The sequence below is a fragment of the Magnolia sinica genome, chromosome 1 (genome assembly GCF_029962835.1).
Source record: "Magnolia sinica isolate HGM2019 chromosome 1, MsV1, whole genome shotgun sequence".
NCBI lineage: Eukaryota > Viridiplantae > Streptophyta > Magnoliopsida > Magnoliales > Magnoliaceae > Magnolia > Magnolia sinica.
In genome coordinates, this window is record NC_080573.1 from 124,747,688 (window position 1) to 124,760,238 (window position 12,551).

Genomic DNA, 12,551 nt, shown 5'->3' on the forward strand with positions numbered 1-12,551 from the left:
AAAATAAAAAAATAAAAAATAAAAATATCTAGCATCCTTCATTGTGATTTTTGGTTCAGTACAAATAGGCAGTGGGATGCATGATTTGTACCATTTGGAAAAGTACACACTTAGGTACTGGAAAAGCTCTGTGGCTCCCACAATAATGTATGTATTTTATCCACTTCATCTGTCCATTTTGCCTAATAATTTTAGATTATGATACTAAAAATGAGGTAAATCTAAATCTCAAGTGGACCACATCATAGGAATAGGTCGTGATTGAATGCCCATTATTAAAAACTTTCAAGGGCATTATTTTTCATCCAACCGGTTGATTAGACACACAGATCTGGGTAAAGAGAAACACAAATACCAGCTTGATTCAAAACTTTTATAGCCCTTGAGAAGTTTTTAACGGTTGATGTTCAAACACCACTGTTTCCTATGATGTGATCCACCTCTTTTTGGGCTCATGCCTTAAATGAGGCCGATCCATGGAAATAAAATAAGTACATCATAGTGGGGCCCACAGAGCTTTTCCAATTGTGCTATGCTAGGCAATCCGAGTCCCAAAAATAGCCCCATCCGTCGCTCAGGTGGGCCACAATCCACCTATTTCAATTGGGCCACGCTCTCCCAAATTTAAAATTAATGGTTAATTTATAATAAATAATCTTATTTTTAGTGAGACTTTCCCTTAATATTTGATATTAAAAAACGAAATATTTAAAATCTCGGGAGGAGTTCAAGATCCGAGAAATTGCCGAGAATGAGAACTGTGTCGATGCACTATGCCCGTACAGTTTAAAGAAACGCAGGAAATATTCTTTTTTAATGGTTTGATGAGTCATGGACTGCACTAGAGTCCCAAGAATCTAAAATACATGGGACGATTCCTAGATGCAAGTCATATATAGATTAAATCCAATCCGTCCAAATTAGTGGGCCCACTACAGATTATTTATAAACCAAAAATTGAACTGAAATCCAGCGAGTAAACTGTATATTGATGGACATGAATGTGAAAGAAGTAAACCGTCCAAATTCAAGAAAATAAATATCAGTTAATCTGAGGCTTATATTCTCTAATCAATCCGATCTTGAGCATAAGATCTATCTACAGTGGGTCCCACTACTTGGATGGTTTAGATTTGAGGTACATGCCACGTGTATGCAGCAATCCTCATATGCATCCTGTCCTATCTATACATGGAAAACTATAATTAAGTACTAATTTTATCATTTGCAAGTAATTAAGGTACAAATCCTTAATTACTACAATTTATTGTGCTTCTCAGAATTGGATTGGGACACGTGGACAATCCAATTGATGGATCCGGACTGTCCATTAGGTCAAGCACATGTTTAGACGGCTAGGATGATCCAACCCATCTGTAAGTTGGCCTTTCTTTTGTATAGCCATTCTTTCCAATCCATGGATGGACGGCTAGCAATGCCTGATTAAAGCGATTGTCTATAACCACTAGCGATCCGTGGTAGGCCCCAACAGATACATGACTTACCAATTTTTATATAAATGATCTTCACCGTTCATTCTGTAGAATATTGATGGAATACTTACCGATACGTGTGAATTTTGCATGGTATCCCTCAAAATGTGTGCTGGGAATAATGGACCGTCCAGATCAATCAATAGGATTGTCCAAATGTCTGGGTGCAACTTGGAGCAATAGAAGGGACAGGTCTTGTCTGGCGTCAACCATCACATTTTATTTTTTTAAATTTTTTTTTTACATTTTGTTGTTTTCTTAAGGGCATATAAGTCATTTACGTGAGACTACGTAGCGGAGAAAACCTCGATACTCTGGTAGAGTGTGATGGATGATACGCAGGTACTCACAAATTCCTTAGAAATTGCATCAGTTTCATTAATATAATTTAAATTAAACGGTTCAAATTATGGATACCTATCATTTAAGAAAATTATGCTCATTTGAATATCTGAATATCGGATTGTTGGACATATATTGGACGGTTAAATTGAAAACTATCCGATGGTTATATTTCAACAAACAGATGTCCACAAATGACCGGATAGGATTGTTAAACCAAAAATATATTAGAAATTTGAAATATAAACAGTGGATTCCACAATTTAGTTGGTTAAATTAGTGATAATTATTCCACGTGTAAATGTTACGAGGATCACACCGAGATCCACAGCGCAAGTGGTAGTCCGAGTGAGATACCTCGTTTTCAACACTGAGTTCTTGGTATTGAGTTCTTGGTATCGATTCACTAGTGGGGGTGGCCGGAAGTGTGAACTGACAATGGGTATACTAACAAGCTGACAGAAAAAAAAAACAAGAGTCATGAGGAACTGAGTATCAAGCATACTCAGCCAGAGTATCAAATAACTCCCCAAAAGTGGAAGAAAGCCGATCGCTATGGTATGCGTTTGCTACCATTTCATGAACGCTAAAAAACCTAGCAAAAGTACACTTGGCATGGATGGATCTCACTCAATCTAGACCGTCCAAATCATGGTTTCCTTTGTAGATGCAGCACAAAAAAAAAAAAAAAACTGGTTTAATGATATTAGTAATCTGAGTTTGCTGCTTTATCACAATATTGACCGTCCTTTAACCGTCCATTTTATAGCCAGAAATTGCACGGCAAGGATCATCTGATAAGTGTCAATTTCTCGGGCTGTTCCATCCACAAAGGGATCAAATACATAGACGCTTAGATTGTGAGTTGAATAAATGAGAAATGAATTTGCTTGTCTGGTCACCATTTCGTAAATGGCAATAAACTCGCATTCTAGTACTACAAATGCTTGCCAGCACATTCCAACTAAAAACAGGAGTCGTCGTCTTTCCGGACGTTGTTTCCCGGGCATTTTGCCAGCCGTTACCTTCAAAAACAAACCCCACTTTTTAATCCTCACCGCCCTTTAAACAACCCCCAAAAAAACAGCTCTCTCTCTCTCTCTCTAACAGAGAGACATGCACCCCACGTTTCATTGATCCCGAAGGAACTAAAAAAAAAAGCCTAAAAACCAACAAAGGAAATCTCCTCATTGGTGCAATTCACCCAAGGAAAAAGAAGAAGTCTAAAAGCTTTTCTTTTTTCTTCTTTTTTTCAAACTGTAAGCCTCCAAAGCCATTTGGGTTTCTTCCCTTTCTCTATCTTTTTCTATTGAAATTCCCTCCCCCACCAAAATTCAAAGCTTTCCTTCCATTTCTAAGATTCTTCGCATTCATGAGTCTTCTCTCCCCTTCCTTTTTTCTTTAGTAGCTCTGTGAAAATAAAGAAGTTTAAAAAAATGGTTCGGGCCCTTGATCGTGGACACAGCAATCAGAAGCTGGTTTCAGGGAAAGGGCTATACGATGTCTCCGGACGGCACTCACACAACTTGATAATGGAGAATGGGGATGTGGAAGCCGATGAGAAGGCGCCGTCCAAGAGTTGTAGAATATCCGACCGCTCCTTGGAGAACCGATCGGTTGGATGGGCGCTTGGACTGTCTGATCAGGCTTCCAAATCAAGATTGGGGAAGGATGGGGACGCGGGTGGCAGAGACCGGGTACATTCAGGCAAGTAACAGTCTTGAATTGTATGAAAAAATAGAATGCATGGTAGCACACAATGTTTGATTTGTTATTCGAACGCATGAATTTCAACTGCACCATGTTTCGTAATGATTTGTATGTAAAATGTGTATGAATTTCTTATTTGAGTGGCTTCTTTTCTATATATATTTTTTATACAAGTTATATGAATTTCAAATTCTTCATTTTGAAAATGTACTGGAAAATGTAGACATAGGGGCACGGCAGAATGAGAATGGGATGACAATAGATCAACACGATCGGTGTTTCATTCTCATTTTTGGGATGTTGGGTCCCAACATCTTTTGTGGGATTCACCGAACTGCTATGATTTCCCCAAAATTCCATCGATTGATGGTTGCACATTGCCTGCCATCTGCATTCTGAGGTACATCCAAATGCAGTTTGTATTTCAAATGCATTGCAGATTATTATGATTTGAAGTTGAAAGGAATAAGGTCTTTCATTTGGAGATATTAAAATGTCATATTTTTAAGCTTCCTTGTTGTATTCAATGCAACAATTGAAAGAAATGCCATTTTCCTGATCCACTTGGCAATGGTTAATCTAAATTGTTCATCTCGTGAGGCCTACCATGGTATGGATCATGCTCCAACATCTCCCCTGTTAGGTGATCCCACCCTCCTAATTAGTGGCTTGTAAGCAGGCAGTTATCGGCAATGATCTGCATCTAATGGGCCCACAATCAAATGTTTACGGCCATTCAATTCGGGATTGGTGGGGCGTCTCATTTCTACAATGTTTTCCACAATAAGAACAATTCGGCCTACATTCACAGATTGTTGGGGCTATCAAATTGCTCAGTTGAATGTTTGTCACTATTAGTAGTCGCATAATTCCGCATTTTCATGCATCACTTCAAAAGCCAGAATGCTCAGAATGCACTAAACAAAGCATGTTTGTTGCATTGAAATTTCGATATATAAGGTAAAGAATCAATTGTTTGATTGATTCATGGCAGATCGTACGGAATCTTTTTGGTGAGGATTTGAAGAATTTATTCTGATATATAGGGATGATCCCCTATCTCCCTCTTCTCATCCTCGAGAAGCGCCCATTTTGTCTATCCTACTCTCTCTCTCTCTCTCTCTCTCTCTCTCTCTCTCTCTCTCTCTCTCTCTCTCTCTCTCTCTTCCTTTTCCTGCTGCCTATCTTGGCTATACGATGGGTGAGGCCCGATGTATCTGTGGAGCCCTCCTGAATGTCCAGTCTTTGTATATCCCTTTTTGCTAATTAACAAAGATACAGGAGAAAAGCCCTTTTTACTATTTTTTAAAAAAAAGGAAAAAGAAATAGGGATGTTTGATTAAAATTTCTTCTCTTGCATGTGTTATAACTCTTTTTTTCTTTTTGTATGTTTTACTATGATTATATCGAAAAATCCTGATGATGATGATCTTTTTGGTGGTCCTATTCAGATGTGGATCTCATGAAGGAGAGGTTTGCAAAGTTGCTATTGGGTGAAGATATGTCGGGTGGAGGGAAGGGCGTGTCATCAGCTTTGGCATTGTCAAATGCCATTACCAACCTAGCCGGTATTACTTATGTCTGTTCATTTCTGATGTATTTATTCACCGGATAATGTAGTATACGTACTCCATCGCCAATGGAAGTAATTCAATGAAGTTGAGAAGATGATTTTCTTAATTAGTGAAGAGATTAGCATGGGGGTTTTCTTTACTGGTTATAGATCCGTAAACAGTTGGATATCATTCTTCAATGAGGAATTCTACTTGTGGATGCAAATCTTCAGATGGCAAATGCAACTGCTGAATGCGCGGATGAGATCTGGGCTGTTCATCAGGGGGCCCCATGATGAATGTTCCTTAGCCCAAAATTAGGCCAGTCCACTCATTAGGTGGGCCACATGTTTATCAAAAAAATGGACCTATAAAACTAATGGTGTACCATTCAATTTAAATGCCACGCCCACATGATGACTTGACCTTGCCTGTTTCTGAGAGAAACACATTTTATGGAGGGCCCCACCTAATGAATGGACGAGATCTTGGTCATGTATGCCATGCTGGCATTTTGGGCCAGTTGTGTTCGATGCCTGCAGATGTGCATCTGCAAGTACTATTCATTGTCTTCAATATTACTATTGGCTGTAATGTTCTGAATTGGAATGAAATGCTGAAAATTTTGTTGGTTTTTCTTTTCCTAATTTTGTGCAGCTTCTGTTTTTGCCGAACAACGGCGTTTGGAACCCATGCCTGCTGATAGGAAAGCAAGATGGAGAAGAGAAATTGACTGGCTTTTATCCGTCACAGATCACATTGTTGAATTCGTTCCTTCCCAACAGAAATCTAAGGACGGAACGTGTATGGAGGTGATTACAGCAATACCTTCTCTGTTAGCATTCATCATTCTCGAACTTGAAACATACTCAAATCCTACCTTTGCTATGCCGCAATGTGGACTCCAAGTGCCATATCTGGGCTGTTCATCAGGTGGTCTCCACAATATATGTGCCACAGCCCAAAGATCATGCTAGTCCATTCACAAGGTGATATACTTTCGATTTACATGTGTGGTCCGCCAGATGATGTGGAGCTTCCTGAGTTTCAGGCCATGGCATGTGAACAATGTGATTAAACTTCATAAGCTTATCTGAAGCCTTCACAAGTATGAATTAGTAAACTTCATAAGCCTATTTATTTACAGATTATGATGACTCGGCAACGGATTGATCTGCACATGAACATCCCTGCCCTGCGTAAGCTCGATGCCATGCTCATCGTAAGATATTATCCTCTCTTTTGAACTGTCTAAAGCTAGAGTCTCACATGAATGAAATCCCAAGGAGATTCATGCGAAGTCGATCGAAGGTTTTCTTTCCAAAACACTTGTCAATGCAGAACATCTGTTCGAGCTACCTGCCATTCATCAGCTTGGGCCAATCTGATCTAAAAATAGGGTGGTCCTTTTGTCAGGTGGATTACATTTGTATGTTGAATACAGACTACTTGTCATTTTATTTTCAAATAGTTCATTTTCTCATACGTGTGACCCACCTGGTGAGTGGACTACCTAACATTTGGGCCTCGCGGGCCCCACTCGGTGAATGGCCTGAATCTCACACACATGCTGGAAAAAGAAACCTCAGTCGACTTTGCACAAATTTCCTCAGCATTGCTCCTGTTCTGCATGGATTCTGATGATCGTTCTTTTTTCCTAATGCGGTTTGGTAAAAACAGGACTATCTCGATAACTTCAAGGACCAGAACGAGTTCTCGTATGTAAAGAGAGATAGCGATGAGGCCGACAAAGGAAACGCTCAACAGAGGCAGGGTGACAAATGGTGGCTTCCCCAAGTCAAGGTCCCGCCAGGGGGCCTTTCTGATGTCTCAAGAAAATGGCTTCAATTTCAAAAGGAATCCGTTAACCAAGTACTCAAAGCAGCCATGGCTATAAATGCTCAGGTTCTATCAGAAATGGAGATCCCCGAAGCCTATATTGAATCCCTTCCCAAGGTAAAAACAGGATTGGATGTTGTTTCAATAATTTCATTATGTTGAGTGCTATATATTATAGTGGAATTTTGTAGTCCTTCGGCTGGAGGACATGTAGTGGCCTTGGTTTTGTTTAGTTTGTAAAGTGGGACCCATATTTTGGTGAGCCAAAATATCCTGGACATCCAATATTTGGCATTTTTATCATCGAATGTGGATCGTTGCGACTTTTCCTAAGCTTCTGGTTATGAATCACCAATTGGATTGTCAGACCTGGGAGATTCTCAGTACATGATTTGGGGCCCAAAAAAATTGATGGTCTTGATCACTGAATCATCAGCCCCACTTGTACATATTAAAGACCAACTACACTGCATATCCTCTAAATGAATTATATCTCAATTCCAAAACTGCATATATGTCATTAGGATTTCAGTCTCATGCATAAGATGCTCTGTGTCACCTCTAACAATCTCTTGTTAATGAGATCTTGTTTGTTGATTTTCCACTCTTTGAGTCCCTCATCGATCTTCTCAACAAAGATTTTACATTCCCTGAATGAGGTTTCTTCACTTTAGATTATTGCCCACCATTTTTTTTTCCAGTTCTATACTTTCATTTCTGACAATTGATTGCCACAGCTCATTAGAGTTTCAGTTTTGTACCGTTGAGAACTCCCCGTCTCCAAACAAGAGTATGATTATGATTTTAACACCCACATGTCATTTGTGTTACTAGCGGTGACATCTCATATAGGTTTTATCTTCTTATTGTTTTGGAAGTTCATCTGTCATAAGTTCTTGATGGGATGTATGTTTACACATATACAACACATTTTCTGATTATGAACTTGGTTCCTTATAATGATTTGTGTCTAAGACTGTTTGGATGTGCACATTAATTGAATTGCAATAACTGATCAATAGAATGGAAGTGACCAAAATTTCACAACCTCATCGAGTAATTCATAATTGAGAAGTAGCTTCAAAATTGGAGTTATATTCATTTCAACTTCAACTTGAAACTAATGTGATTGCAATTTTGAGCTTAATCCCACAATCTGAATACCAAGGAAGGTAGTTATGATTTGTTCATCTCCATTTTATTGGACTAGTTATTACAATTCAATTCAATAGTACATCCAAACATGGCCAAAATTAACTCTGCACAAAAACCCACATGATGTTCCTTAATAATATTTCTTTTCTTTCTAGAATGGACGAATGAGCCTTGGAGACTCCATATACCGAAGCATAACAGTCGAGTACTTTGACCCTGTACAATTCCTATCGACACTTGATCTGTCAACAGAACACAAGATCCTCGATGTCAAGAACCGAATTGAGGCTTCCATCGTTATTTGGCAGAGGAAGATGAACAGCAAAGATGGGAAATCTTCCTGGGGTTCAGCAGTGAGCATGGAGAAGAGGGAGCTCTTCGAAGAAAGAGCGGAGACCATCTTGGTACTTCTCAAGCAGAGATTTCCTGGCATTCCTCAATCCGTCCTCGACATAAGCAAGATCCAAGAAAACAAGGTAGAGGATATTGCTATTTCCGATGGCCTCGGTATGGCGATCTGGAATGTGATTGGTAAGAAATCGGGTGGATGGGCCATTGACTGAAAGTCATAGTGATTGATCGGCTATGGGCATCGAATAGCTGTGGGTTTTTCCCATTAAATGTGGACCATTGCACTTTCTTAAGTCAACATCCCTTCTATAGACATTGACCAGATGACTACCACATTCTAATCGTGTTGCTTTCCACATGGTGGCCTGCCAAATCAATGGTCCTGATCGCCATACCCAAGTGCCGTGTTATATGTCAAATCTTACTGAACTTCTTTTGATCCACATTTCACAGGATGTTGGACAGTCTATTCTAGAGAGCTACTCAAGGATACTAGAAAGCTTAGCTTTCACAGTCATGTCCCAAATCGACGATGTCCTCTACGCCGACTCTCTTACTCAAAACCCATCGCTATCAAAATTGAAATCGAACAAACGAACGGCGTTATCCGATATGCCAGTGAAGGGGCCAGTCAAGTTCCCAAACCCTGGAGAAGAGATAGAGAAGCTAAATGCTATGGGAACCCCCAAATCAATGACACTCTCAGATTTCATGGGTTGGCATTTGGATCAAGAGACAGAGATAAAGAAGGAATCCAACAATTTGGAAGACATATTGAACTCCGCGGACATGAAATTAATGAACAAGCCTGCTAACATTGTGACTAACAAGAAGATTTCTTATATAGAGAAGCTTGAGAACTTGGGAGGCTTGAGAAGCCCGACGGCTCGACATTGAAAAAAAGTTCTAGAGGGAGTTCTAGAGAGAGAGAGAGAGAGAGCTTCAAATTCCAATTGTATCCATATTCCAGACTCATAAGGGTGCGTGCATTTGGATGCTTGTGTGAAACGAATTGCAATAACCCAATTCAATAGAGGAAATGATTAATATGGAATGTGGGTCTAGCCTCCAAATTGAAATGCATGGAATTGCAATTGGGGGTTTGATTGTCATTAAGATTTAAAACGATGTACGCCCACTTTGGTCATTGAGTTCAGTTTTGCAATTCAATTCAATTGAGCATCCAAACACACCCTCAAAGAGTCATTGGTTCTGACTGAAATGTTGTGCTTCCTTCTCTATGTAGTAGAAGGGGGAGTGCTGCTACACACTGGGTTTGATGCATTTGGTTGCGGCTTTCAGTTGTAATTTCAGTGGCTTTGTAGACCTGTAGCTTCTGATATCTATTGATTCTGACTTTCTTTTCTACAATGTGGCTGTTGGTAGTTACAATTATTCCCAAAATGCCCTCAAAGCCATTAACCATCATTGTACTGACATGGCAAGAGCCTTGCACTTGGTAATTTCACACTAATGAGAATGCTCTACTGTAAGTTATAGTGCTCCTAGTTGCATCAGTTCACTTGGACAGCCTATTCAATCGATCTGAACTGTCCATTAAGTCAAGAACATATTTCATAGTTCACTATACAAAAATCATACTGATCGGATGATCTAGTCCATCTTTGGTTTGGCCTTATTTATTATGGCCATCCATTTCTGAAGCCATGAATCCGATGGTTACAACTGCTTAACAAAAGTGATTCTCCATGATAGGACCTAAGAATATTTTGATCGTCCATATTAAAGACCATTGATTGAATGGTTCAAGTTTGTCAGATGGGCGTGATTTTTGCATGGTAGGCCATGATGAAATGTCCACTAAACCTAATGAACAGTCTAGATCAATTGGGCATGGGGGAACCTGCCTGATGGATGGCTTGGAAAATACACTTACAAGCTAAAAGCCAAGAAAATTAGAATAAGTTCAACGACCCCTATAATCAAAAGAAAAGGAACATAAGATGTAGCACAATCAAAGAGGTCCTAAGAAGGCTTAGGCATACTTACAATTTCAACATAGAGATGCACAGCAGCAAAAAAGAAAAAAAAAAGAGGGTGGGGATGCGGGCCCTGCGCCGATCATATCTTGCCACGTGGCCCGGGCGTTGGTGGCAGCTGTGGGCCCTTCTTGATGGGTAGGATGTCACCTGAGGCTATGGAGCTGAGGTAGGCAAGGGTGGAGCCACCACCCAATATCAAGAACTTGAGCAGCAAACCTCTCTTGGTGAATGGAGCAGCAAATGTCTCAAAGAACTTGCTCTGCATTTCCACATCAATACAACATTCAACAAACATAACTTCTCTATTTCATGAACATTAATAAGAAACACTAACATGCATGCATACATACATACACACACACACATGCATATATGTGCACAAACACATGTGTGCGTACCTATGCATGCGTTCTTTTACACGGCTTAAAGAAGGATAATTCGTGCAAGTTTCGTTTAAAAATATTAGTAAGCATGAGATACACTACAACTCGATCATACCAATCTTATGAACTACTCAGATCATATACGATAGGGATAAGTTCTATCGTATATGACCTACAAAGAGAGGCATTTCCTCCTAAAGACACTCCATTCCAGTAAATCACTTGATAGAAAATCAAGGAATACCTAGATTGTCCATTTGGTTGCTTTTTGACAATCTAAACCATTGATTGTGTCCAGTAGCCATCCTAATTGTAACATCAGTAGCCATCCTAATTGTAACATCAGAGGGGTGATTAGCTCCTTTCCTCTCCTGTACTAGTTAGGTAAATCACTAATGTAAGTTGTCCATTTTAAATTTTGTTCAAAGATCTCTAAAATTGTGTAGATACCGTCAGATCCTATGGGCCCGGCCGCCCATCAAGGCCTATAAGTTATTATGATATTTTGAAAGGGCACTTCACATAACTACATATGTTACCAAATTATATTACACATACCACGATCCATGTTTTTACAATCATATCAATTATTTATTTGATATTTTAAGCTCATAATTCAAGAATTTCAAAACCCCTGAAAAATTCAATATTTGCTACACTACCCGAACTGCACGAAAAATTTTCAAATATTACAGAGAAGAGGCAAACCTGGAGAGAGTTGTAAGGCGACGGGGCATCAGAACCGTATAAATCCCACTGGCCAGTGGTGTTGCCAATATCCTCCAAGTCGAAGTAGACGCTCTTGTCGCCGTACTTAGCCACAACGGCGCCGGACCTGATTACCCAATTCATTTAAATAGGATTAGCAAACAACATGATTATGTTCCAAAGCATACATTGATTAGTGAAATTGGAAAATTTCGAACGGATTTCTGATTTTCCGGCACTTGGGTCTTTTACCGGACATTTGAGCGCGTCAGATTCCGGCGAATTGGCTTGATGGAGAGTCTCGTGCCAGCGAGGGAGCTTCCTCCCATGCCCTTAACGGCGACCGGTTGCAGGGCTGTTAAGGTAGTTAAAGAGGCCATGGTTTTGTGATCCCTCTCTTTTTCTCTCTCTCTCTTCTCGCCTACTTGGTTTAGCTTTGAAACGTAGAGGTGGATTTTGTTTTTGTGCCGGTTGTAGGATTGCCACGTGGCGAATTGGGTTTCTAACGAGATAGATGGAAATTTCCATTCAGGTCACGACACGTGGCTTACCATCGGATAAGCCTATCTCTTCCCGATCTCATGCAACGGAACCACGAGAAATATTTTGATACTCTGGCAGTGTGTGATGGATGATGAGCAGGCATTTAGAAATTATACAGAAATTAAAATTGCTTACGTGGAATATAAATAATTCTCGTGAAACTGTCCAAATTACGGACATTGGTTTAGATGTATCATGAAAAAAAAAAAACCCTTATTTGGTAATCAAAATATTGGATTGCTGTTATTAAATTAATAGAAATGCAAGTATCTAATGGTTTTATTTCTATATATAAAAAAAAAGTTTCTACAAATCAAATGGTAGGATTTTCAACCAAACACGAGTTTATCATCATACACATTTGAAGTAAATTTTTTTTTTTTTAAAAAGGAAAATCTTATAATAAAAAAAAATCTAATTAATAAAGAATTTATAATCGGATACCTTCTCCACAAAGGCTTTTAAAGAGAC

At 39.4% G+C, this 12,551-nt stretch overlaps 2 protein-coding genes across 2 annotated transcripts; one reads left to right on the top strand and one right to left on the bottom strand.

Moving 5' to 3' along the window:
* Positions 1-2,673: 2,673 nt before the first annotated feature.
* On the top strand, positions 2,674-9,861 carry LOC131256936 (rho guanine nucleotide exchange factor 8-like). Its single transcript, XM_058258053.1, has 7 exons — positions 2,674-3,542; positions 4,997-5,113; positions 5,756-5,910; positions 6,246-6,320; positions 6,779-7,054; positions 8,248-8,568; positions 8,897-9,861. The coding sequence occupies exons 1-7, from the start codon at positions 3,272-3,274 to the stop codon at positions 9,338-9,340; spliced, it is 1,659 nt and encodes a 552-aa protein (XP_058114036.1). The 5' UTR covers positions 2,674-3,271; the 3' UTR covers positions 9,341-9,861.
* A 498-nt stretch (positions 9,862-10,359) lies between these two features.
* Positions 10,360-11,984, bottom strand: LOC131256946 (photosystem I reaction center subunit VI, chloroplastic). The gene is made up of 3 exons (XM_058258065.1): positions 11,790-11,984; positions 11,538-11,664; positions 10,360-10,705 (listed from the first exon to the last, which is right to left on the bottom strand). The coding sequence occupies exons 1-3, from the start codon at positions 11,915-11,917 to the stop codon at positions 10,526-10,528; spliced, it is 435 nt and encodes a 144-aa protein (XP_058114048.1). The 5' UTR covers positions 11,918-11,984; the 3' UTR covers positions 10,360-10,525.
* Positions 11,985-12,551: the final 567 nt, after the last annotated feature.